Below are 27958 nucleotides of genomic sequence, written 5' to 3' on the forward strand. Positions count from 1 at the left end.
GGGGGGGGGGGGGGGGGGGGGGGGGGGGGGGGGGGGGGGGGGGGGGGGGGGGGGGGGGGGGGGGGGGGGGGGGGGGGGGGGGGGGGGGGGGGGGGGGGGGGGGGGGGGGGGGGGGGGGGGGGGGGGGGGGGGGGGGGGGGGGGGAGACTGACTTGGTTTGCAAATTAAAACGCTCTCTTTATGGATTGAAACAGTCTCCACTCGCCTTGACATTTCTTTTGCAGTTAGCACTGTGAGTCAATTTTTGGCCTCTCCGTGTGATAGCTTGGTTTGCAAATTAAAACGCTCTCTTTATGGATTGAAACAGTCTCCACTCGCCTTGACATTTCTTTTGCAGTTAGCACTGTGGGTCAATTTTTGGCCTCTCCGTGTGATAGCCATTGGGATGCTGTCATTAGGATTTTGCAATACATCAAGAAGTCACCAAGGACCGGTGTGTTATACAAAGATCATGGAAATACAGAGATTATCGGTTATACTGATGCAGATTGGGCTGGGTGCCCTTGGGACAGAAAATCAACATCAGGGTACTGTGTTTTACTTGGTGGCAACCTAATATCTTGGAAGAGTAAGAAGCAAAATGTGGTGGCTCGATCAAGTGCAGAGGCAGAATATCGGTCAATTGCCTTGGGAACATGTGAACTAATCTGGTTAAAGCATCTCCTGACTGAATTAAAATTCTGCATGAAAGGGCCTATGAAACTAATGTGCGACAATCAAGCAGCTTTGCATATTGCATCCAATCCTGTCTTTCATGAGAGAACAAAACACATCAAGATCGATTGTTATTTTGTTCGTGAAAAGATTGCATCTGGGGAAATTGTTTCCTCATTTGTGGGTACAAATGATCAGTTGGCTGACATCTTCACCAAAGCTTTAAGAGGTCCTAGAGTTGAATATTTATGTAACAAGCTTGGAGCCTTTGATATCCACGCTCCAGCTAGAGGGGGGATGTTGAGATTCATTGTATTCAGTGTGCTTTTATTATTTCTTATTTCCTAGATGACTGTTAGTATCCCTAGGTTCTATTAATATTCCTTCTACTGCCTATATATTGTAGTCCATGTATTTGTTTGTAAATAAAGTCCTAGGAATACTATCTTTTCTTCTTCAACAATTTGCAATGTCTTAAACAATATATAATGTCACCAAAAGAATTTTGACTTCCAAGATTTTAAATACACACATTTTGTGTAATACAAATATGCATTAAGCTCTACTGTTGAAAAATACAACAATACCAGCCTCACAGTTTTAAACATTTCAGTATAATACAGCTTCAGATAAACCGGGCCAACAAAACTAGGAATGTTGCAGCAAACACTAGCATGGAAGATGGTTTACAGTTGATATAAGTGCCACTGTGATCATTAGATAACTCTGATGGCAATAGTGCAGGGCACTCGAGGCCGTTCTTATTTCCTTTACACTCGTTGGCGAAGAGACCAGGTGGGTACTTGCCATAGAGGTTGATGTAGCTGAACATGGTAGCAGCACAATAATTTGTCAGGTCATTCAAATACTCCGCATAAGGACAAGCAAATTCTGTGAAAGCACCGCAACATAGCTTGGGGGGGTATTGTGGTCCTTTGCATTGGCTGGTGATCACGGTGTAGTTTTGAAACTCAAAGTTTATCGGGCATGCTGCATATTAAACAGCGAGCGAAAGTTTTGAGTTAGTGTAAGATCTCCACGCTACAATCAAGATGAAAGAATTCTTTGAAGCAGAATCAGAATCAAGAACTTTTCTCAAACACTTTTCTACTTATTACATCCCCATAGTTCTTCTGCAGCTTTCATTTGTTGTTTGTTTAACAAGCAAAAGTAGGCTGGAGTGAATATTTCTAACACTCTACGAGTTCACATTCCTTACAAAACTCTGTTTAATATTCTGCATAGATTTCCTCTACACTTCAAGTCTTGCTTTGTCAATTGCGTAATCTTTGAAATGGGAAAGATTTTGTCCAGTTCTTCACTTCTTTGAGCATAGATTGCCCAAGCATACTTGTTCAAGTTTTTCCTTTCAGCTCTATTATTATGTTTTTCAAACTTGAAGTAGACGAGCTATGCAGTGGTTGAAAAGAAAAAATATTCATGTAATCCGATTCATTCATTCAGTCTCCAAATGGAAGCAGAGCACATAACAAATACTCTTTACACAGAACAGTTAATTACCTTGCACTTCAAGCAAGATTTAATAGATGATGGATTGGAATTACAATCCAATGTTTGACTGAAGATGGAAGCATGGGTAGAATTGAGAACATATTGGGAAGAAAGCTTGGGTTTGGGGATGATTGGATATTTCAAATATGGGGACAGAATTTTCCTAAGAAAATCTGGAATGCCAATCCGGCTTGATCCTAGAAGGCCTTATCATTTGTTTATCAAGCTAAAATAAAATAGGCAGGAAAGAATTTTCCTAATCTCCAATAAGTTACTTTTCTAAGTTATGAATTTCTGGATACTTTCTTCTTCTTTTTTTGTTAGACCACGAGGTGTCCTGAGTACATCCTAACTATAGGAGGCACCTTTAAGCCTGCACCATACTCAGACTAATCCATGCTCGCACCAGCCCGGCCCAATTAAGTGGCATAGTGATGGCCATATTGGTTTTTCCATACGAGAGAGGGTTTTGAACTCCCGACCTCTCTTAAGAGATGAGAGTACATGGCCACTCACGTCAACCAAGCTGGTTACCTGGATACTTTCTTTGAATCTTACATTTTCTTTTGAAGCATTCCTGAATGCCGTAGTTCATTTTGCATGCATTTCCATTACACTCATTAGATGTTTTGTTGTTGCACTTTGACCTTGAAATCCCAAAAGAGTTGATAAATTTCTTTAAGCACAATTTGTCCAAGTACACTTCTTCAAGATTTCCTTTCAGATATATTCCCATTCTTCATGATTTCAAGTGCACAGCCTAGCCAACTATGCTCTAAAGAAACATCATCTAAGTAATCCAATTTATCCATTCGACAGTAATGGAAACACTATTGGTTTTTTGATAAAACCTTTATCCAGAAAGGAAAATAGTGGCACAAAATTTCCAAACTTTAAACTTAGTTGCTTTTTGTACTTGACCAAGACAACATTACCACAAAATCCCAATCCTTTAGAGCCTTGATCCCAATATAGTCGTTTCAGTTAGACAGGTTTTTGTTCTTTAAAGAAAAAACCGGAAAATGGCAAAGATAGCTACTCAAGCACAAGAGAAGAGCTCATCCCAAAAGACTAGTCCAATTTGGGAGAACCCCTCAAAATTAAGTACCACCCTCCATTCTCTTGTGGTGGCAATGTGCCAACTAATCACATCAGGGACTAATTTTGTCACAATCTTATTTGAGGAACTAAATTAACTATTTTCCCTCAATTGGAGAACCAAAACTGCCATTTTCCCAAGGAAAAGAAAACCACAAAGACAAAATCATAATCATAAATCATGGCATTTAAGGAGTTTGACGCACAAGGCCGGTCTGAGACCAGTCAGATGACTAAATAGCAACAAAAGAGGCACAAACATGAGATAAATATCATATCAATTATCAAACAGATTTAAACATACAACCACTTTAAAGCCTTTCAATTCTCTCCTCTGGGAAAGAACACATTAGATTTGAACTTCATAATGGCCTAGGGATCATAGATCATAAAGATCGGGAAAGAAATGAAGTACCTTTCTTAGCCTGAAGGAGATTTCTCCCAGTGGAAGATTGAGAAACAAAAACACCATCTGCATCATAAACACATCAAATTACCAAACAAATAATGTAAATCAATCAGATGAAAAAGGAAACTGTATCAGATCAAAGAAGGAAACTTTACCCAAAACCCGCACACAATTTGCAAAAAAAAGAAAAGAAATATACTAAAGTTTATCAAGAAAACTTAAACTCAATAAATATGCACACCTGAGATAGAACTGGATGAAGAAAAGCCTACAAACAGCGAAAGAGATAAAAGCAGTAAAAATGAGAGACAGAAACTGTGTCCCAACTCCATTGTTGCGTGAAAGATCTTGTATCTGAGCTAGTCAATATGAAAATGGGGCGTGAAAACGCGTATGAATAGTGGGATTTGAGATTTCGTTATTCCTGTATGAGTTGGTAGCTCTAGCTTTACAGAAATGGGCAAATACAGAGTAAAAATCAATCAGTTTCGAGAAGAGGGAGAAACGGAAGAATTAAAAAGAAAATTGGAAGAATTAGAAAGAATAAAAAAATGCAGAGTACAGCTGGGTTTCGTAGAGAGAGACTGAGACAGATTACAGATAGTTGTTGATGGAGTACAGCAGTACAGACTAGGTCGTCAACACGAAAACATGTTTCCTCGGCTAGTCGGCTCCACCTCACACCTCATTCAATTTCTCCCGAGATTTACTACATATATTCATCATTTCTTTGATTTAGAAATTTTTAACCAGTATTTGAAGTGCATTTTGTTAATTGATAAAAGATTTTAGTGAGATAAAATTTCATTAATTCACTCCGAAAGTGATCAAGTAAATGAAGCATGTTTGCATAGGTGAAGTTTAGGAAGAAAGGTCATGGATGAATCTCACCGGCGACAGTGTTGGAGCAACCTCTCAAAATGAAGAGGTACATTTGTGCGTAGTATGCAAATGTCTAGCCTATGTGTTCAGAGTTATCATGATCTTCCCAAGTTTCAGATGCTCGGGCCAGGTCATTGAGTTGAGGATTCAACCTTTTGGAAAGAAAGTAAGTAAAACATGACTAGCAAATCTCAAGGTTACAAATTTAATTCTTACAAACACGTTTTTGGGTTGAGCTCATCACACACATATACCCAATACACTCCTTTGGATACTTTGAGTAGTGGTTGCGTATTTATTTCGTCGCAAAAAAAAAAAGTTCATTAACTATTTCATTTTCTTTTATTATTATAAAAAAATTTAATAATCAATTTCACATTGGATCACTATGGTTTATTGTATAAACTTGCCCAAATAATAAATATTAAATTCAAAATTTTATTCTCGATCACCTTAAAACTGAGTCTTATTTATGTCACTAGTTTTATACGCGCATTGCGCGAATGGGTTAATGCCCAATGTTTATATTTAAATAAATATTTGAAAGTATATCAATGCAAGATTATATAGGAGAAGTTTATACATGGGTAATTGAATGTCGGATTTTTTTATTTAAATATCTAACTCAAAGTATATGAATCAAAGATAATATAGAAAATTCATTATAATTATTACTAAAATAAATGTTTGCAACCTTGTAAAATCGATAGTCTAAATATTTGGTTTAAAAATGATAGTCTAAATAAATACTCCCTCTGTCCCATTTTACCTGTCTTATTTGCTATTCATTAGTCAAACTAACTCTTTCTTCATTGCTTATTTTCTTTAATAATTTTTTATTATTTTTAAATTTAATTTTTTGTGTTTAATAGTACTTTTAATGTAGTTTCTAAATATATAAATTTTATATATTAATGTTAAACTTAGTATTATGAAAAATTGAATTAAAAATAACTTCAGTTAAGCCTCGTTAAACGAACCAGACAACCAAAATGGGACGAAGGTAGTACTACTTTTAATTTGAATTTTTCTAAGTGTTCTTAATTCTCTTTTGAGTAATATTGTCATTGTCTTCATCTTTACTATTTGTTCTCTTCTTTTTTGTTGGTAGTGTGTTATTTGCAATTCGGTTATTGTTGATAGCATAGATGACAACGTCATGCAATGAGATTATGATATAGGAGCTATGAACTTTCCTTTAGGTGTTCTGTTTGTGGTTCATTTGGTTCAACCATTATTGTTGAATGAGTTATTGTGGATAAAGAAATCCCTAGTTTAAGAAAGAAGATTAAATAAATTAATAAAAATTTGAAAATTTAAAATATTATATATTCCAAAGATATTAAAATGTAATTTCTCGCTTCAATTTGCTGGGTAATGGGTTATTTGAGTACTTTCATTGTCAACGAATCCCCCAAGTAGTTAATATGATTAGTTTCAAACTATTCTTTTTTATTTTTTTCAATGCATTAAAGAAATACATATGTATCATTTTTTGGTGTAACTACTAATTTATTTAATTCAATAAGAGTAAAATAGAGTGATTCCGCTTCAATTTGTTGGGTTATTATTTGAGTACTCTCTTTGTCAACCAATTCCCAAGTAGTTAATATAATTAGCTTCAAATTATTTTAAAATTTTTTTTCATAGTATTAATAAAATACTTGGTAAATAAATATATAACATTATTTTGTACTATAACTTTGATATTTAATTACAAGATATTGTAAAAATAAGATAATGGACAATGTAATGAATATCAATTGATAAATTTGAATGTAAAGAATCTTTGCATGAGAGTAAATAAAGACAATATAACTAATGAAATTATTTCTCTTATTTAATTTAATTTTTTGATAATGAATAATTTTTTTCAAATAAAGGTATTGCAGATACATAATTCTAAATTAAATAAATACATATATATCATTTTTTGTTGTAGCTACTAATTTATTTAATTTAATAAGAGTAAAATAGAGTGAGAAACTTAATTATGTCAAATTTGATTGAGATGAGGTTCGAACCTAAGACCTTTCTTATAGAAATTAATGGGTAAGTTAAAAGTTAACGAAATATTAACGGAGAAGATAATATTTAACGGAAAACTTAACGGATAATCATAAAAGTAAGGTTAAATTAGGTAATCTCTATTAATAATATTAATCTGAATTATCTTAACCATCCATTTGATTAAATAATTCATCTGAACCATCCATTTGATTAAATAATTTGACCGCCATTTTTTCTATCCATTTTAGGCCTAACTCTCTTTGGCTCTTATTAGTATAGTAGATATTTGTAATTTATTCACTTATTTTATTTACATACCTGCAATTCCAACTCATTCTATTAATAATTTGGTCCGCTCTATTACATTTGGTAGAGTTAAGCGTGAACTCTGTAACTTGTAGCTTGCAATTCACTTGACAAATTTATTTTTCTTTTTTAAATATCATGTCTTCATCACAAATTGCAGGTGTAAACATAGCCTACACGATGTAAAATAAAACGAAAAATTTTCCTTTTCAATTTGCTAGAGTTTGTTTAACGATTGGATAGACTTTTTTTAATGAAAGGTCAAATGAACACCAAATGTCCTATCAACCTCATAGTCATAGACTCATAGTGATAGGAAATTTGGTTTATTTGACAATTGAATTAGGTTTCAAAGAGTATATTGCTTCAATCCAATGGTAGCTCGAGTGGCAAATGAACATTTTTTGTGGGTAAGAATTTTGGGATAACTCGAGTTTGATTCCCACAAGTGAGCCTGGATCATTTAACGGACGGAGAAAGACTACAAATAAGAATATAACGGTTAGTCATTTATGACAAATTATACTTTTTCATGGGTCTCAACTCTCAATTCGTGAGTTTTGAATCTTATATATGCTATGTAGTATGTAATGATATTTACTATACATTGTCTATTATAATTTTCCTATAAAGTACTCCGTATATTATATATAAGACTCAAAGTATTGATGATATTTCAATTTTGTTATGTTATTATTTTATTTCCTACAAGATGTGTATTATATATAAAGTTTAAAGTATTAAGTTTATTTCCTACAAAATATATATTACATTTATGTTATAAAATATTATATATAAGACTTAAAGTATACTATAAAATATTATATATAAGGCTTAAATATTTATTATATTTACAATTTTGTGATGCTATTATTTGATGGCTTAAAATATTGATGATATTGTCTATTATAATTTTGATTCAAATTAAAATATTACATTTAAGATATAAAATATTATATATAAAATTTAAAATTTAAAATATTGATTATATATGTAATTTTGTTCTGACTGATTTTTATTAGATCTAACCCATCTCACAAGAAACGGCAAATTATACTGTGCACCACGGTGCACATAGCAATGTGCACCACGTACGTAAACGACGTCGTTTTGAGCATTGTAAACTAACCGTTCGTTTTTTTGGAAATCATGTTTCCCGGTTCGGCCGATGTTTGTATTTATGTTAATATTCTGTGTATTCCAGGCAATCATTCTGTGTATTTTAGGCAACCGTTCTGTGTATTCTAGTCAACCGTTTTGTGTATTCATGTTAGTAACACATGTTGTGATGTGTTTGTGCATTCGAATGTTTAGGATAATGAATTCTGTGTATTTTGTGTCAATATTCTGTGTATTCATGTTATTAACATAGGTTGTGATGTGTTTGTGCATTTGAATGTTAGGATGATGAATTCTGTGTATTTTGCATCAATATTCTGTGTATTCTGGGCAAACATTCTGTGTATTATAGGCAAACGTTTTGTGTATTCTAGATAATGATATAGATAATGAATTCCCTGAAGTCATTCGCGTCCGCATCCACTAACATTGAAACGACGTCGTTTTACGTTCGTGGTGCACATTGCCATGTACACCGTGGTGCAAGTTATAACGATTGACAAGAAACATGCACATGACAAAATCATGTCTTGATTTTATTTAAAAATAAATAAATAAACTGTTAACCCCTCATTTTATATCAATTTAAATATAAATATGTCAGAATAACATAGAGTAAAAAATGAAATAAAAAGAAATTAATTATAATACAACTGTTATGCAATATCGCTTTCAGCTGAAGTGCTAACCGGCCATTTTGACGTATGTTTATTATCTAGTTTAATGCAAGATGGGGTTGGTACTTTTCAGTTTCACTTTCAATACAAATTATATAAACATCAATTCATTGACCTTTTCTTGTAAAATCTTTTAATTGAGGTTTTCCTTTTTCAACTCTATCAAAACTGTGCGAGGCTGATGTACATGCATCCCGCAAACATACAAGTCCAAAGCTGCGGTTTCAATTTTAAATAAAATTTGGAAAACAAAAATTTTAACTTTTTACAGCTCTTCTTCAGGTATCCTCATCATGGCAGGGTGGGAGGGAGGGTTAAGAGGCAAATCTCAACAATCTCAACTTCAACAAAACTTCCGTCGCTGCAATACCAAATACCATTGTGTTATATTATTATTTAACAAAAAATACTTCCGTATTAGCAAATAATGTAATTTTAGGATGGGGATTCAACCTTTTGGGGCGAGATAATGGTCATGTTTGGTACAATAGTTAGCCTATTAGCCAATTTCGGCTTATTTGACCACAATTAACTGTTTGTCTTGGTTAAAAAATCAATATAAATGTTTGGGTAATCAGCTTTTTTGTAACTCCAAAATGCTAAAATTCAAAAAATTGCTCAAAATAACTTTTTCATTTAGCTTTTTGAGAAAAGAAATTATGCCAAAGAGTTATTAGCTAACAGCTAATTCACCAAACACTTTTCTACAATCACGCAATCAGTTAATGTTATCAACTAATCATACCCTCTAACCCAATCAGCTAACAGCTATCAACTAACAGCCATTTACCAAGCAGAGTCTTAGTCATTTCAAATAAATGATAACGCATATCAAAATAATCTTATTTTCCAGAATTTACTTACACAAAATCTCGACTCTCGTATATTCTCTAGTAACTCTGTAATTTCATTCTGCTTGATCACCGTGGAGCGTAGTTCCTGTTGAATACGTGATTATACATTTATACTGAATGTTTCAGTAAGGCTAAAAGGTCAAGTCTGGAAGTAGAATGAGAAAGCTTACCATCTTTGCTTTTCCGAGGTCGGATTCTACTGACTTGATCCTGTCTAAAGATTGGTGAATCAATTTATCCTTCTCCAATGGGATGTTAGCGGGCTTCTTGTTTAGCTCGTCTAGTAATTGTTCAAGCTTCTGAAGGCGCTGGAAACATGGGTGCATCTGGTCTTCTTCGTTAACAGCTCCACCGCTACTAGAAGAGTGGGTGTCTTGCCTCTCTTCTAATGCATTATAAGGGCGAATATTTGTGTGTCCCCTCCAATACTCGAGAGGAAGAATCCGGATAAAGGTTAAGAGTGTGAGTATGAGAGATATCAATGACCTTGCCATATAGCTGAAACATCTGGTCACGAGATTTCCTTGGATGACATCAAACAAATGCATCATCCCACCACCTAATGAACACTATCAATATTAAATGTTATTATCAATTGAGGTTGATTTTTTTAAGTATCATCTGCACCGTTAATTACAATTGTGAACATGAGATCAAATGATTTCCACTTTCTGTAAAATTATTTAGCACAGAATGAAAGAAAATCGATTTTTCTAAAAGAATGAAAGAAAGCGGCATTTGATTAGAGATGTTAGGCATCTGGAAGAGTGTTTCAAACACAGCCAAAGCAGGGCCCAAGAAGAGTAGGACGGTCTTCCCTAATGGCTACAGAAGAATTTTTGTAAGGCAAATTTGCCACATACTAACTTAGAAAGGACTCAACAGATGTCTTGAACAATAAAGTTGAATAAGTTTCATACTTATCCCAAATATTATGCTTAAACCATAGCCAAAACAACAACAATAATAATTCCCATGGTGTAAATATGAATAATAGTACTTCCCTGAACCATAAAGTAAAATCATATCCAGCTTAGGGTTAAAACTATAGTAAAATTAGCCACCCCCAAAAAACACAAATAGAAATCTCAATGCTGTCTTCACTATTTATGCCTCAAAGTGATTATCGTAGCAAGCCTATGTCCTTGTATAAAGTGAGAAAATAAATGCAACACTAACCTTGAGAATTTGATCTTGCATAGGCCGGGAAATCATTAATATTCCTTCCAGCTGAGTGATCTTCGCAATGCTCCAACCGTTCCTCACTATCAATATCTCTATGACGTTGGCTTACATGATCATTGCAACTGTAGCCAGGAGTTAAAGCAAATGCCCTTGCCTGCATGTGCCAGCATTTTAGTCACAAAAATTAACAAATATGTACATAATTCATAACAATCATGTGTGCATATCTTTGCACAAATGCACATCTGCCCTCTTTATTTATGCTCTTTCTGTTTTCTTTCTTTTTCTGATGTGTGAACATGCCTCACAACAACAACAAAAGTGGAATCTATTGAATATAGCACTCACTTCTTCATGAACTGGGGCAAGCCCTTGAAAAGTGCTACTATTTTGTCTACTAGGATTACAGGAGTCATCAATGTCTGAAATGGATTCATTTGTTGAGGCATCACTATGTCTCTCCTGATAAAATTAAGAGAAATCATACAAGGAAGGAAGCTAGTGCTTTCAAAGCTGAGTGCAAAATAAGGCATAAAGCTTATGCATTACAAGCTTAAAGTACAATGAACATTACCTTCATTGTGCGAATATGGACATACAAATCAATCTTTTGCTGTCCAAGGCATCCTCTAGTAATCTGTCCAGCCATGGTTGCCTCAGCATTATATACAAGCTAAAAGTAGTAGAGGAAAGACATATGTCAGATTCTGAACTCCTTTCCAGTGGTTATCAAAACAGAAATATGATAATGGATAAGTGATTGAAAATAGAAAAATAAAATCTGCAGAAAACAGGGACCTTCATTATATCTGGATCACTCCATGGACCCTTGCAAGACCTTAGACAGCCTCCCTCAACAGGACAAGCACACGATCCGCCCAAGAAGTCAGGAAGTTCACTGTTAAGACAAGGAATCCAGAAATAATATTGTCTGTGATAGCAAGTCAAAAAATAATAATAACAATAATAATAAATAAATAAATAAACAAACCTCGGTTCAATCACTTCAAGCAATTTGTTCAAATCTTTAGGTTCCAAAACCTGCAAGTGATGGAAAGCAAAAGATACAGTCAGAGTTGAAACTAGGCCACACATCAGACACCAATACCAAACTTTACATATACCTGGGATTTAGCAATAGTCTTTGCATCCAGAAACTTCTGTGCTGCAGGCCAGAGCACCCTTCTGAACCCAGGCCCAGCATTAACAATAAACAACTGATTCAGTGTCTGCAGTTCAGGTTGAAGATAAATATGGGCAAATGAATTAGAGCTAAATCTAGAGAATTTCTAAGGGAAATACAAATAATAATAGTAATAAAGCACTCTAATTATTATGAGGTCATAATACCTCAGGATAGTTGCTACTGTCAATTTTTGCCATGGCTGACAAAAGACTAGCAGCTGTCATTGTGAAATTTTTCATTCCCTGAATCAGACTGCCATTTTAGTACATGAAAGAATTACCCGCTAGAAAATGAAATGCCTAAAGTGAGCAGATCCAGTGGCAACATAAATTCCATGTCTGTATCGCATAAGATATAGGAGAAAGCCAAAAAGGTGAAATTCACTCACAAACATTATGGGGAAAGCACAACATTCAATAAAGTAACACTCTCCTTGACAAAAAGGAACGGACAAAAGATAGTTTTCAGTTGAAGAACCATACCAGGCCTTGCACATCTAATATTGCAGTTGTCGAACAGATTCTTCTCTTAGACGCAATTGAACAGGCAGGGAATTTCTCATGTATGACCCTCTCAAAATCTTGGACATGATGCTTCAAGTAGCGTTCTATGGTGGTTATCTTCATTAGTTTGTTTGGGTGAGCTTGTCCAAGCCTTTCAATATATATTGGTCTGCCTTCCTTGTCAACACCATGATATCCTTGGGGGTAATATTGCAACACTTCTTCCAGCTCTTCAAAGTCAAAGTCCTGTCAGTAAATAAGTGCAAGGACAGTGGGAAAATTAAATAGGCGCATATGATCTAAATATAACGTGCAAGATAATATGCAATTACCTCCAAAATTGTGTCTGCTCCATACTCTTTCCTCCAATTAAGCATGTCTTCCCACATGTGAACGGTTTTGTCAATATTAAAGTCTCTAGATTTCAAAAATCTACAAAGCAGAAGTAAATTTTCTTGTATCAAACCTTAGTTGTCCATTCTGCAGTGGAAAATATGTGCAAAAACATAGCACAAAGCTGCATCTCATATATAAAGCAAGCAACTCACCTCAACAGAGTGTGATAGTCATCCAGTCTGACTGGCAGAAGTTCTTGGGAGCCAAGTCTTTGACGCAGTTCATAAACAGCACTCTCCTCTTTTGCATCACGTGCATCCTCAATGGATACTGAAGGAACCCTGTAATCGATTCTCCTTTTCCCTCTCTTCTTCAGTGACCTAGTGAACTTACCTGAAGCATTTTTTGCTTTTTTCTTCAGAACTCCAATTCCACATCTCCGTCTTTCCTCTTCTAAATTTTCAAAGTTAGATTTCCTTTCTCTTGGTTCATCGTACAGTTCCATTCCTAGGCCAAATATGCATGATTAAGAATTTATTAACGAAGGGATAACATGAAATACAGTAAAAGCAAAAGGACAATAATTCTGCATTACAATATATTAAAACAGAGCTTATACCAGACATCTTATCCAGCTACTCCTCAGTAAAACATTTGAAGATGCATCTCACCCTGACACCAAGAAAAGTAAAGGAGTTAGAATGCAAAAGCAATCAGGTTTAAAACAAAAGAAAACAGCAAAGATATCATTCCAACTAGACAATTCGGGTCCTTTTTCCTAGATTACTATGTTTTGCTAAATAGGCATTGTTCCATTCAAGGAATTTTTAAAAGATTCCATCATCCCCCATGCAAAAGAAAAAAAAAAAAAAAAAAAAAAANCCAATACCAAACTTTACATATACCTGGGATTTAGCAATAGTCTTTGCATCCAGAAACTTCTGTGCTGCAGGCCAGAGCACCCTTCTGAACCCAGGCCCAGCATTAACAATAAACAACTGATTCAGTGTCTGCAGTTCAGGTTGAAGATAAATATGGGCAAATGAATTAGAGCTAAATCTAGAGAATTTCTAAGGGAAATACAAATAATAATAGTAATAAAGCACTCTAATTATTATGAGGTCATAATACCTCAGGATAGTTGCTACTGTCAATTTTTGCCATGGCTGACAAAAGACTAGCAGCTGTCATTGTGAAATTTTTCATTCCCTGAATCAGACTGCCATTTTAGTACATGAAAGAATTACCCGCTAGAAAATGAAATGCCTAAAGTGAGCAGATCCAGTGGCAACATAAATTCCATGTCTGTATCGCATAAGATATAGGAGAAAGCCAAAAAGGTGAAATTCACTCACAAACATTATGGGGAAAGCACAACATTCAATAAAGTAACACTCTCCTTGACAAAAAGGAACGGACAAAAGATAGTTTTCAGTTGAAGAACCATACCAGGCCTTGCACATCTAATATTGCAGTTGTCGAACAGATTCTTCTCTTAGACGCAATTGAACAGGCAGGGAATTTCTCATGTATGACCCTCTCAAAATCTTGGACATGATGCTTCAAGTAGCGTTCTATGGTGGTTATCTTCATTAGTTTGTTTGGGTGAGCTTGTCCAAGCCTTTCAATATATATTGGTCTGCCTTCCTTGTCAACACCATGATATCCTTGGGGGTAATATTGCAACACTTCTTCCAGCTCTTCAAAGTCAAAGTCCTGTCAGTAAATAAGTGCAAGGACAGTGGGAAAATTAAATAGGCGCATATGATCTAAATATAACGTGCAAGATAATATGCAATTACCTCCAAAATTGTGTCTGCTCCATACTCTTTCCTCCAATTAAGCATGTCTTCCCACATGTGAACGGTTTTGTCAATATTAAAGTCTCTAGATTTCAAAAATCTACAAAGCAGAAGTAAATTTTCTTGTATCAAACCTTAGTTGTCCATTCTGCAGTGGAAAATATGTGCAAAAACATAGCACAAAGCTGCATCTCATATATAAAGCAAGCAACTCACCTCAACAGAGTGTGATAGTCATCCAGTCTGACTGGCAGAAGTTCTTGGGAGCCAAGTCTTTGACGCAGTTCATAAACAGCACTCTCCTCTTTTGCATCACGTGCATCCTCAATGGATACTGAAGGAACCCTGTAATCGATTCTCCTTTTCCCTCTCTTCTTCAGTGACCTAGTGAACTTACCTGAAGCATTTTTTGCTTTTTTCTTCAGAACTCCAATTCCACATCTCCGTCTTTCCTCTTCTAAATTTTCAAAGTTAGATTTCCTTTCTCTTGGTTCATCGTACAGTTCCATTCCTAGGCCAAATATGCATGATTAAGAATTTATTAACGAAGGGATAACATGAAATACAGTAAAAGCAAAAGGACAATAATTCTGCATTACAATATATTAAAACAGAGCTTATACCAGACATCTTATCCAGCTACTCCTCAGTAAAACATTTGAAGATGCATCTCACCCTGACACCAAGAAAAGTAAAGGAGTTAGAATGCAAAAGCAATCAGGTTTAAAACAAAAGAAAACAGCAAAGATATCATTCCAACTAGACAATTCGGGTCCTTTTTCCTAGATTACTATGTTTTGCTAAATAGGCATTGTTCCATTCAAGGAATTTTTAAAAGATTCCATCATCCCCCATGCAAAAAAAAAAAAAAAAAAAAAAAAAAAACACATACTATTTTACTCCTCTCTCTATATAGTGTGGTTAAAATATAAAGGCAGAGAAAGAAAATGCATCGAAGTTAATGGCAGATTACTGCATTCACAAAGTACTGACGCAAAAACTAAACTAAGCACATATCTTAAGATCCAGAATGCTTCAAATTTACTCAATTTCATTCATTTCCCTTGCCCAAAAAAGTTTAAACAACCCTATACAATTCAAAACCTGGCATTGGTGCTATAAGAATGCAATGACTTATCCAGAAACACATACCCTCAGACCGCCCTTTAATCTAGAAATATAGGGCAAAGGAAATTTTAAAAGAGAAAAGAAAATTAAGAAGGCTAACTTTAAACAATATACATTATTGAAAACATATGGAGATGCGTTATTTAGATGCAGGTAATGTAAATGCGGTAGCAAAGGCTTGCCGAAACCCTAAAAAACGAAAGCTAAACCGAAACGAAGAGAGCTATTACGTTGATTTTCTGGAATCGCATATCGCACGAAACGTTGGGGGAAATGTAAAGTAAAATCAAAACTCAATAAATCTCATTTCATAGAAAAAATAAATTATACGTTCAGCTGGGAACAAGGAATGAAAACCAAAGATTGGATGTCTTTATCTGCATATGTAGAAGGTTACGTACGCATCGATCGATGGCTTTTGCTTTTGTTCTTGTTCTTTTATTTTCTTTTTTTCTTTTTTTCTTTCTCTTACTAAACGAATTTTTGGAAATATGAAGCTCCCCTCCCCGCGCCTTTTCATTATTTCATGGCGGACAAAATTCACTATGCACTCATCGTTTATTCATACAATGGAACCAAATCATTAGAATTTGCCTCTTTTTTTTTTTTTTAACATTTACTTCCTATGGGTGTAAAATCGTCTCACGAGTATCAATTCGTGAAACTAATTAAATCTGCATCATTAATCAAATATCCTACTCATTTCACATAAATTTTTACCTTACTCAATACATGTCATCTCAAATTCTCAAATACTCAAATTCTAAGACTAGTAGGAATGAGGCTTGGGCTCTTGTATAAGGTTAATAATTGCTTGGCAAAAAGAACTTTTGTAACTAAATTTGTAACGGATGTGAAAGGATTTTAAATATCTTGTTAGTTTTTAAAAATTAATTAATGTGTTGTGAAATAATTATTATCAATTACAAATAAAAGATATGATCTTATATATAAAAGAAATAAACTTGACCCTTCATATCTACAATATAAATGAAGAAAATGAAGAGGTGACAATGGAAATGTCACGAAATAATGGCCATCAATATATATATATATATATACTGATAACACTCTTATTCTCTCATTGGACAAAGCCCAAATGTCAAATTATATGTTACATCGATTGCCTCATTAAAAATTTTAAGCTAAGAAAACTCAGTGGAAAAAAAATTGAATTATCTAAGACGAGATTTATAGCATAGCAGCTTATTCTCTATTGTTATAGGACATAGATAGTGCTACAGTGGGATGAAATCAGCATTTTTTTTTTGAAATTGTAGTTTTCTTATTTACATACTACACCAAAACAATGAAAGCAAGACTGACCAAGTAATTGGACTGCCTTAACATCTATCAGACTATCACTACCAGATTACTGTTAATTACATGTGTAAATAAGTTATCTAGACCAAATATTTCATCAACATGACATGAGACAAGGAATCTCTAGCGTGCGTTAATGACATCAAATCATGTCATATGAAAAAGGAAAAAAATCTGTTGTTAACCAGAAATGATGTCCATCACCATGAGTCTACTACTCAGAGTGGGGTATGTTAACAAGCTTTGCTCGATGAGTTGTAGGGTCTATATCTACTCGGAGACCAAGCCTAGCAAGTTCAGGAACATCTACACTTCTTTGAAGCTCCAAATCTGTTACTACATTTTGGTTTTCTGTATTTCCTTCCAGTAGATTCCTTGCAGCCCAGATGCCCCATTCCCTCAGGAACGGATTATCTTCATCAGTAACACACTGTTGTAGTAACAGAATAATACCATTTTTCGTTCTGATTTCATCCTGCACCTGCTTTCTCCGGTATGCACAGTTTCCGATGACAGCAACAATGTCTCTCCGGAAGCCTTTGTAAGGGCACCGTGCAATTGGAGAAGACGTGGTCTCCCCTCGGTCCATTGCTTTCTGAATTGTTGCTGGAGGTTCAAGGTTGGAAAGGAAAGCGAGCAGCGATTCAATTAGTCCTGATGAAACTAGCATGCCCACAATATCATCTGAACCTCCAGTGAGATGATCACAGGCACAAATGTCTCTCAAAATGGTCAATGAGTACCCTAGAACATCAATGACAGCATTGCCAGTTGGTAGACCAGTTTCCCCTCTAGTGGAAAAATCAACAACCCCGCCAGCACTTCTCAGTATCCCAAGAATGCACAGGGCGAAATCAGGGTTTACAATTATACCCTCTATTCTTTCGTTCAGTATCTCTGAAAGGATGCTCAAAATATATGCTTGTTCAGCAACAAAATGCCCACTTTCGACACCACAATCTGGACCTAACTTGAAGAAAACTGATGCAATGTAGGACTCTTCAATGCAAATTCTTGATATAAGCAACTTGAACCATTTTTCTATGGGATCAACTGTCAAATACACAACAAACAAATTACTTAAGCATTATTATATCTTAATAAAAATATTTAAAAACATAAATGTAAGTAAATCATCAATGCATACCAATGGACGCAGTCTGTATAATTTCAATGACAACTGCCAACCCTTGCTCATTACATAAATCAGCTAATAGCCCATCATCACCCTCACAACATGTGTAAATAACCATACATAAGGGATCACAGCTTTCCCTACTTCTTACTCTAGCAATATTCAAGAATCCATGTGGAAAGAATTGGCACCAAACAGCACGCTGATGTTCTCCACCAGCCAATACAAAATTAGCCAGAAGTTGCAGCCCCATTCGAACAATCTCGTCATTATAATCAGAAGCAAATCCAACAGATCTAATAATAGTCAAGACAACTTCAGCTCCATTTTGTAGAAGAAAAGCATTCTGATTTCTTATTTCTCCTGCACATAGGTTTCTAAGTAACTTCAAAGCCGGCAAAAGGATGTAGCAACCAGCAGGATATGGGATAGATGAGCATAGTTGCAGGAGATGGGAAACAATATTTTGGGAAGCAAGGTCCAAACGACCTTCTGCAGTCTTGGCAATGTCAATAAGCTGCTCTAGAGCCTTTTCTATGGTAGGAGACTTTGAAGCAATAAGTAATGGTTGGATAAGATTTTCTTCATTAGAAAGCTCCAACCCCACTTCCCTATCCATTCTCTACCCAAGCAGCTACAACAAAAATCAAAATACTCAAAAGAGTCCCGTAACTGAGTAGCACCTGTTGTATTTCAGGACACCTTCAGGAAACAAATAATAGAATTCTGTTAGTAACCCTGCAAATATCAAATTCATATTACCACAAGATAACCAAACAATGCAACAAGGTTGAAATTTTATCTGTAGTTAATTAACATCAAGAAATTACACTAAGAGATGCTACAGATTGCTTAAGATTGAGTTTAAAATCCCCACTCCTTCAACAAAATAATATGCATATGACAACGCAGAGAAGGCAATTCTAGGGCTATAACCTTTGTTAGTAATTAGAAAATCAATCCTTCAATTATCAATTGCAATAAAATTAACCCTGTTAAAACCTTGAAGCAAACAAACCTATGGTCAATAAAGTGAGAAACCATTTAAGACTTCAACTGTTTGAAGAGCACAAGATACTATATCTAGAAAATCCAGTAACTGGCAATACTAGTAAAAATACAAATATAATCTATATCATATTATTACAAATAGAAATGTAGCATTATAGCAATAAATTATTGGCAGAATGCTTAATTTAGTCTGTGTTTTATATAATATATAAAATTGAACAATACAGTATATTTATTTATTTTTCGTAATACATGTTCATATGTGTATATATAAATTTTTCCGAAATAATTTTGAGAAAAATTATATATAGATGATTTTCGGAGAAAAAAAAAAAAAAACCTTCCGGATGGTTGCCGGTGACGGTGGTGGTGCCTTAACAGTTTTCGTTTGCCGAAAACCGGTGGCGGCGGCGGCGGCGGCCGTCTTGTCAGAGCTCCTAGGTGTGGCTGCCCCTACCGGTCACGGTGTTCCGGCATAGGGAGGCTGTGGCGATGGTGGATGTACGGAAATTCAACGGAGGGATGAGCGGCGACCGTCGCCGTTCGCTTCATCGTTCACTTCCGGGAGCATCGCCGCAGTGCCGTCTCGTTGTTCTCTGCAGTGAAGCCGCAGACAGAGTGATGGAAGAAGAAGGATTTTCACCCTTGTTTTATTAATTGGATCCGGAAATTTAAAAATTTTGGACTTTTAATTCATTTGGGCTGTGCTTATTTAAATCCCTTTATGATATATATACATGTATAAATAATTTTTGTCTTGCAGTTTGATTTTTCAAGAAAATTTATATTATCTATAAAAAAATCAAATTATTATTTGAACTTTTTTTGGAAGCAAGAAAAATACGATTATTGCATTAAAACTGAGATAAACTCAGTAGGACAGTGTTCCAATACAACTAGTTCGATTGAGAGTAGGCAACTGAAGTAAGAGAATGAGCTACCAAATTAGATGTTCTAGGAACTAACAAAGTAGAAGAAAAGACAAAAGAAGATAACAAATTCTTGCAAAAATTGCTAGCTATTCCAACATAAGATTGAACCTCAGTTGATGGTGTTACAAAATTTTTTATTTTTTGAACTTAATTTTATTATTTAGTATGTTCATATATTAAATTGTTTTATGATTATGCATGTTTAATATGAGTTTGTGTTAGTAATATGCATATTTTGTCTAATAAGTACGGAGTATCATATATATTTTAAAATTATGCACAATATATGTTTGAGTGTGTGAACTTGTTTCAATAATTTATGAACTTATTTGACATTTTTAAAATTTAAACTATTATGAATTTTATATTTAATATATAAAATAAATATGTGAACAAAGAAATTTGAATATATATATTTGGGAATTCAAAATTCATGTTACATGTATATATCAATATGGGGTGTGGGTATGAGTACAAGCTCTGGATATGTGGTCATCTGAGGTCATCTGATTCTTCAACTGATGTCTTGAACGCTCCACTGAAGGGCCTCCGAACGGATTTCAAATGGCTTGATCTTCAGAGAATAACTTATATACTTGTTCTTCTGAAGGGCCTCCGGATTTCAAATGGCTTGATCTTCAGGAGGTTTGGATCAACATGATAGGCATGATTTTCAATGAGGAACTTTTATGCTCATGATATCTAATTCTCTAAATAAGCTTCAAATCTATTTCTATGATTTTTCCTATGATGAATACATAGAAATGAGAGGCCCTATTTATAGTTGTAGGATAAATTCAAACTCTTTTGGTATTATCTAATTTATATTATCTAATTTAACAAATTAGATAATATCAATATTATCCAAAATCTATTTAAATTACTAATATAAAAATAATCAAAATTAACAAATTTTTAGTGTCAACAAAGTAAATAATGAATTCATATCCTTACACATGATTTTATATGTTAACCATTAAAATTAAATAATTAATTTATTAAACATCTTTATATAAAAAACTAATACAATAATATTTATTAATAAAAACAACTAATAAAACCTGCTGTCAGTCTGTAACTGTTATTGTAGGAATAAACCAATAGAATAATGTCGCATCAGCTGACTTTTGCAAATGTTCACTTGATCATCATTTCAATTTTCAACATTTTTGTACCACAATGTCACAATCACACTTTTGATTTAGGGACAGAATATAAGTTGTAATTTATGTGGATAGAAATCATTTGTTGCACATATTACATATGAAAAGTTATAATTTTTGTTTCTCAATTATACCCGTTATAATTATTTAGTCATCAATTATTTGTGAAATATTTTTTATTTTGTCTCTAAATTTTATTGGGATTAGATTTGAAAAAATCATTTCGCAAATAATCATAATATATTATTCAAGCTAAATTATTTAATCATAAAAAACTGAGTTAAATTCTTTTTTTTTTATCATAGATTTATATGTGTTGGTTTACTTTGTCTTTTTATTTTTTCAAAACATCATTGTTTAGTTCTAGTATTATTGTGATATGACTATTTTTGTCATCTGTCAACAAAATTGTTTAAATAACATTAAATATAAATGCATTTTAGTCTATTCAATTCGAAGTGTGAAGTCGAATTCAATAAAAAGAAAAACGACTTAACACTTTAAACTGAATATACCAAAATGTCCTCATATTTAATGTCATTTAAACAATTTTGTTGGCAGATGACCAACAATAGTCATGCCATAATAATACTATTTTTTTTCTTTTTATTCAAAACAATCGAGTATAACATTATAACTATAATTTTGTTTTTAACCAATTCTATCCACCATAAATACACAAAAATATAGGAATGTTAAATTAACCATTATATTGCATATATTGAGCATTGGCCGATACAATATGAGAATTTCACCTTATTGTGAACGTTAAGTAACCGTCATTTAACTTAATAAGTCACTGAACTACCGTGATTTATCATATACAACTCTATCAGGGCAAAATATGAGAAGTCTTGAGGTAAGTTCGCTTTTGTGGGCAAGTAAACACAGAATACAACTTAACTCATGGAGATGAATGAGATGACATTGATCTTTCTAAATCCCAGATTTTAGTACAGGACTATCTCATATTTTCTTTAAAAAACACTCAATTCTTACACCAATAGTCTATATGTAGATAAAATGATTCATATCTTTCATCTTAACAAAGGTCTCGAATTGTTTGTTACTTTGAGGTCTTATCTAGCACAAATATAATTAGTTTAGTTGGGTGGGTTGTGAGAAAACACCAAACCAAAAAAGAAAATGGAAAAAAGTCTTGTCCATGGCTTATAGGCCTAATACAAATTTCCTTTCCCTCTTTATAGGCGGTGAGAAGCTCAAGTGCTCCACTGCTGTCTGCTCTGCCCAATCAAATCCCCTTCTTTCCATCTCTATAGGCTCTTCTTCTTCTTCTTCTTCTTGGTGGGTTTTCGCTTCTCAGTCGTTAAATATTTGCATTATTATGATTATGATATAGTTAATCAAGTGTAGTTATTGTATCTTCCATTAGCTTGTCTCTAATCTGTATGTTTCCAGTCTCTCTTATAGGTTTGCAGAAGCTAATTAAGGTCTGTATTGTTTCCGTGAACATGTTGACCTCTGTCTCAGTATTTTGTGCGTGTCTTTATTTATGGCAGATTGCAGATTCTTTCAGGTCATTAGGGAAGAGGCGAAGAGAAGATAATATCTGGAATTAACCCCCTACCCCTTCTACTTTAGCTAATCCCAAAATAAAGTAAAATAAAATGATTATTCTAGGGTGATAATCATATGGATAATAGCATATTAGCTGATTGTTTGAATCTGAAACACTATTGACTTCTGATTTTTCATTTTCATGTGTTTCCTTGTTGGATGCTTATCTGAAAAGATGAATGGTGTTTGATAAATAGTTGTTAGTTGATTGAATTAGTAAGTTTGAATGCTTGATTAGTTGATAGCATTAGCCGATTGTAGAAAAGTGTTTTGATAAATTAGTTGTTAGTTGATAGTTTATTACATACAAAATGACTTTCTAAAAGGCTTGTCGAAAAAACTGTTTTGAGCAGCTTTTTGAATTTTAGCATTTTGGACCAATAAGCTGTTACAAAAAGCTAATTAATCAAACACTCATATTGATTGTTTAACCAAGTCAAACAGGACCAAAGTCCCAGTATGGATAATAGCATATCAGCTAAGCTGAAACATCCCTAGCTAGTTTGGTTAAACTTTTGATACTTGGAATCAAATGAATAAACATCAGAATTCCACTTTTGAAAGTTGAAATTATTTCTTGTTGCTTACATGAAAAGATGAAGTCTCAGTATGGATAATAGCATATCAGCTAAGCAGAAGCATCTCTTGTTTGGTTAAACTTTTGATACTTGGAATAAACATCAGAATTCCACTTTTGAAAGTCTCTGATTGTTTTCCTCGACATTCATTTCAGTATCTTTAGAAAATTGGACTGTTTGGTTTACTTTGTAGTTTGTAGGAAGGTAATTTTGACAAATATGCATATGGATGTAACGGTTCTAACTCTTGCTGCATTTTTTTTGGGCAGGGCCTATATTTAAACCACATTCGTTCTGATCAACAATGGGAGGTATATTGGGTAAGGCTGCTGTACCACAGACAAAGCTAGAAGCAAAAATAGTTGAGGCAATGCGGCGGAGAGAAAAGGAAGGGACTTCCATTAAGTCATTTGATAACATGTTACTAAAGTTCCCAAAAATTGACGAGAACTTGCAGAAATGCAAAGCTGTATTTCAGGAATTCGGTACAGACCCACACATTGTTTCATATGCAGTATATAATTAATCAGTCAACTGACCCTGTTTTAAAAATTAATTTTATAAATCAAAGTTGATTCCTTGAAACGCAGGAAAAGAAAATAAGTCACGTTTAGTTACATTATAACAGTAATATTTTCTCTACTAGTAATGCTTTCATTTCATAATCCATACAGTGGAATTCAAATAGTATTGCTGCTGGTTATATACTCTTGCCAAGCTTTTGAACATTTTGGACAAATTGATTCATATTTATTAAGTTAACTTATTCCTTTAAATGTAATACATTACTCTATTCATTTTTTTCCACCTATAATTTGTTTCATATTCTGATCAAGGAAGAAAGAAAATAACCCTGGTAGCTGATGACTGATAAGAAACTTTGTGTTTTTGTTTCTAGATGTGGATGGGAATGGAGCAATAGATCCTACGGAGTTGAAGTACTGCTTTCATAAACTGGAGATTAATTTTACAGATGAAGAAATCAACGATCTTTTTGAAGCATGTGATATTAACCATCATATGGGAATAAAATTCAACGAATTCATTGTTCTTCTTTGCCTAGCCTACCTGTTAAGGGACAAGTCTAATGCTCTGCATGCTGTATCCATTTACTCTTTTTTCCTTGATCCTTTTTATCTAGCAAAACACTCTTTTCATCTTCACATGTCGCTCTGTCATATTATAGTATCTTTTCATTACTTTTTCGATGTTATTCCTTGACCCTAACAGCAATCCGGGATGGACCTGCCAAATCTTGAGTCTACATTTGAAACATTGGTTGACGCTTTTGTATTTTTGGACATAAACAAAGATGGTTATGTCAGTAAAAGCGAGATGGTACAAGCAATAAATGAAACGACATCAGGAGAAGGATCATCTGGCCGTATAGCCTTGAAAAGATTTGGTGAGATATCTCCCTCCCTGTCTCCCCCTCTTAGCAATCACTCTGAGAATGTGGCTTTCATGTGTTGTGTTAAACAAAGATGTCAAAAAAAAAAAAAAAAAAAAGGAATGGGACATTTTTGGCATTTTAGCTTCTATCAATGATTTATCTGAGACTGTTACTGGTTGCTTGAATTTTACTAACATGCCATGGTTCTGTATTGCAGAAGAGATGGATTGGGACAAAAATGGAATGGTGAACTTCAAAGAATTTTTGTTTGCTTTTACCCGTTGGGTTGGTATTGAGGATATGGAGGAAGAAGATGATGAATCTAATGCTTAATTCAAAAGTTACCAGCATTTCATTTGCTCACTTCCCCCATAGATTTTAATCCCTTGCCAATATGTACTTGTGTAGGAGGATCAAACTAAACTACATGGCCAACTGCCAATACATTTTGTTCTCTCCTTTGTGTTTCTCATGTAAATACAAGATGCATTCTGCAGATATGGAATATAATAAGAACATTAGATATTGCCCTCATGGAGTCATGGGTGAAAGCAGATATCTGACCTCCCAGATATTTGCTGAATTATTGAACTTGATAACTTGATTGAAGTCAGAATGTGCATCTTCTTGCTAGGTTTTCCATTATATGCATCTTCTTTTGGTTTAACTCAACATGCAAAGGTACTGTGAACATGGAAAAATTGTATTGCATTAACTCTGAAAATTTGGTACAAGGTAAAATGTATAATTGTATAGTGTGTTTACAATAATTTCTGAAGAGATCTTATGATTCTATGCTTGATTTGAATTTATTTTGAATACTTCACAGACACTCTATCATCCATTTAGAATTTATTACTTGAAAATAAAAACACCTCACTACGAATAAATTTGCTTTGAACCCTATGAATATGACCCAAGACACATTAAAGTTAAACAATAACCAATTGTTATATCAAGGATCAGGGTCCACATTGCATTGTGAACCCTAATCCAAAGCGACATTCAAATTATGTGGTTGCACTTAACATATTATGTACGGTTAATAAATTGTGCCTACTACAATTAATATATTATGTATATGTAGTTAACATATTATTTGCATGTAGTTAACATATTATGTACGGTCAATCAATTTATTTGGTTTCAATATAAAATCCGATCCGTATCCTTTCTGTTAGCGGGTATATTTAAATGAGTAGAGTTGTATAAAATTTTATTTGAATTATCCGAAAATCCGAAAATGTGTGTGTGTGTTGCTCAAATCTCAAATCTTCGATTCCTAGACTATATTTCTCTTTCTCTTTGCACAATCGCGTGTGTTCTCTCCTTTAGACTCCTATGTTTTCTCATTCTCTCTCAACTCTCGATCTCTCACGAGTTTCATCTCCTCATAACCTCGACTCTTATATATTGAAAGTCTATATTTCTAGTCTATATATCTCATAGACTTAGATGGTGGAAGCCCTTAGTCGCGGTTCTGTTATGGTCTTGCTATTTGCATTTTGGCTTCGTGGTCGCTAGTGGTCACTACAAGAATTAAGACATTTAATAACAATTTTTTTATGGCACTTCGTAATTTAGTCACAAATAATTTAGTCAACACTATTTTTGTGATAATTTTTTGGTCACGGATAGTATGGTAATTGTGAAAACTAATTAAGTATTTGTTACGTATAAGTTGTCATTATTACTAGAATGGTAGTATCGTAACCTAAGTTATCACTAAATGTATGTGAATTTTGGCGGGATTACAACTATGGCGGTATTGCGGTAACGAATGTAATTGTGACAAAATAAAAATTAAATTAATTTGATCCAAAATTAATCAAATTAATCGAATGATTACCTCTAACAACATTAGCCTATTATTTGTACATTAAGAGCCATCTCTTGTAGTACAATTTTTGTACAAGATGGTTGTATCAAATATATAATATAAAACATATTATACATAATAAAATATTGGTTAATTCGGCCAATTAATTGAATTAAACAAAGTACTGATTTGGTTGATTAGGTAAGAATTTCACCCACATGATAATTCAATTTTAAATTAGTAAAATTATTTAACAAGTTTAGTCTTTTTTATTCATGAAACAACATTACCAAAAAAAATAATTATTTTAAATATTAAGCATACTCAAATATTCCTTATTGTTATTTCTTATTTCTTTAGTTATTATTTTGTAAATTTGGAAAGTGAATGGAAAAAAGATATTGGTGCTCTTTTTCCTAGTTTTATCAACATATGTAATTCTTTATATATATAAAAGTTAGAATTAAACTAAAACCTTCGTAGCAAACCCTACTCACAGAAAGAAAAAATGGTCTGTGAAATTTCTTGAAAAATATACTCATTATCAAGGTAATTAATGAAAACTCATTTAGATGCTTTTATTTTTGTCCTATATATGCAGTCTACAAGAGTTTTTGGTTTGCAGTATATTATATATAATTGTTTTTGCTATTAGATTGTATATATTTGTTCTTGGTCTGCAGTGCATACTTGTTATTGTGTGTGTGTGTGTGTGTATTACTTGTATTTAGATATGTCTGACATATATTCTGTGTGTGTATTTTAATTTTTGGATGTTGAAGTATTTGTGTGCCTATATATATACGCACTTTGAAATTTCTTTTACTTATTTTTTTTATATGGAATATATATTCCGATTTCTAATGTGTCTGTATATATACACTTTACATATTATTTGTATTTAGATTAAAGTTATGTGTTTGGCATATAGTGTATTTTGTGTGTGATGTTGTCTCTTTGTATTTAAAATTTTGCGGTAGTCAAATATTTTTTTAAAAATAATTTTATATGAATTATAACTCAATTTTTATTTATTTGTGTGCAGAATGGTCCATCTTAACAAATTGAGATCATTAACAAGTTAAACGGATAAGCATATTTCTCATATGGTGGGCGGGCCTCAGAACAATGGGGTTTTAATCAATAACGAAATAGTTGAAACATCAAACGTTGCACATGGATTAGAAGAACATGTTATTGGTTGCACATGTGATGTGATTTTTTAAATTTTATGATTTTAAAATTTAATCTTTTTTATATATAATATATAATATTGTATACATGCATATATATATATATATATATATATATATATATATATATATATATATATATATATATATATATATATATATATATATATAT

At 33.5% G+C, this 27958-nt stretch overlaps 5 protein-coding genes across 8 annotated transcripts in view; 1 reads left to right on the plus strand and 4 right to left on the minus strand.

Moving 5' to 3' along the window:
- Positions 1–4292, minus strand: part of LOC116010381 (GPI-anchored protein LLG1-like) — a 7875-nt gene extending 3583 nt beyond the window's left edge. Inside the window, exons 1-3 of the mRNA XM_031249766.1 lie at positions 3915–4292; positions 3680–3736; positions 1345–1644 (exon numbers count right to left, since the gene is read on the minus strand). Coding sequence (XP_031105626.1) covers positions 1345–1644; positions 3680–3736; positions 3915–4005 — 448 coding nt within the window. The 5' untranslated portion in view covers positions 4006–4292. The remainder of the gene's footprint in view (positions 1–1344; positions 1645–3679; positions 3737–3914) is intronic.
- A 4450-nt stretch (positions 4293–8742) lies between these two features.
- On the minus strand, positions 8743–13571 carry LOC116010677 (phosphatidylinositol/phosphatidylcholine transfer protein SFH13-like). 4 transcript variants are annotated; one of them, XM_031250174.1, is made up of 14 exons: positions 13351–13570; positions 12944–13238; positions 12728–12827; positions 12375–12641; positions 12057–12134; positions 11831–11935; positions 11698–11747; positions 11505–11604; positions 11281–11379; positions 11055–11168; positions 10701–10860; positions 9692–10044; positions 9532–9606; positions 8743–9028 (listed from the first exon to the last, which is right to left on the minus strand). In XM_031250174.1, the coding sequence occupies exons 1-14, from the start codon at positions 13355–13357 to the stop codon at positions 9011–9013; spliced, it is 1821 nt and encodes a 606-aa protein (XP_031106034.1). In that variant the 5' UTR covers positions 13358–13570; the 3' UTR covers positions 8743–9010. The 4 variants fall into 4 exon arrangements, with proteins under 4 accessions (XP_031106034.1, XP_031106033.1, XP_031106035.1 ...); XM_031250173.1 differs by having other exon boundaries at positions 9692–10080; positions 13351–13567; XM_031250175.1 differs by lacking the exon at positions 12057–12134 and having other exon boundaries at positions 9692–10080; positions 13351–13568.
- Positions 13374–16136, minus strand: LOC116010738 (phosphatidylinositol/phosphatidylcholine transfer protein SFH13-like). Its single transcript, XM_031250252.1, has 8 exons — positions 16063–16136; positions 15157–15209; positions 14750–15044; positions 14534–14633; positions 14181–14447; positions 13863–13940; positions 13637–13741; positions 13374–13403 (listed from the first exon to the last, which is right to left on the minus strand). The coding sequence occupies exons 2-8, from the start codon at positions 15161–15163 to the stop codon at positions 13374–13376; spliced, it is 882 nt and encodes a 293-aa protein (XP_031106112.1). The 5' UTR covers positions 15164–15209; positions 16063–16136.
- Positions 16137–16910: 774 nt separating this feature from the next.
- Positions 16911–19771, minus strand: LOC116010374 (ataxin-10). The gene is made up of 3 exons (XM_031249757.1): positions 19471–19771; positions 18132–18821; positions 16911–18037 (listed from the first exon to the last, which is right to left on the minus strand). The coding sequence occupies exons 2-3, from the start codon at positions 18736–18738 to the stop codon at positions 17199–17201; spliced, it is 1446 nt and encodes a 481-aa protein (XP_031105617.1). The 5' UTR covers positions 18739–18821; positions 19471–19771; the 3' UTR covers positions 16911–17198.
- Positions 19772–22371: 2600 nt separating this feature from the next.
- LOC116010375 (probable calcium-binding protein CML21) lies at positions 22372–25383 on the plus strand. Its single transcript, XM_031249758.1, has 5 exons — positions 22372–22530; positions 23651–23866; positions 24280–24482; positions 24612–24786; positions 24992–25383. The coding sequence occupies exons 2-5, from the start codon at positions 23686–23688 to the stop codon at positions 25105–25107; spliced, it is 675 nt and encodes a 224-aa protein (XP_031105618.1). The 5' UTR covers positions 22372–22530; positions 23651–23685; the 3' UTR covers positions 25108–25383.
- Positions 25384–27958: the final 2575 nt, after the last annotated feature.

Source organism: Ipomoea triloba, chromosome 2, assembly GCF_003576645.1.
Source record: "Ipomoea triloba cultivar NCNSP0323 chromosome 2, ASM357664v1".
Classification (NCBI taxonomy): domain Eukaryota; kingdom Viridiplantae; phylum Streptophyta; class Magnoliopsida; order Solanales; family Convolvulaceae; genus Ipomoea; species Ipomoea triloba.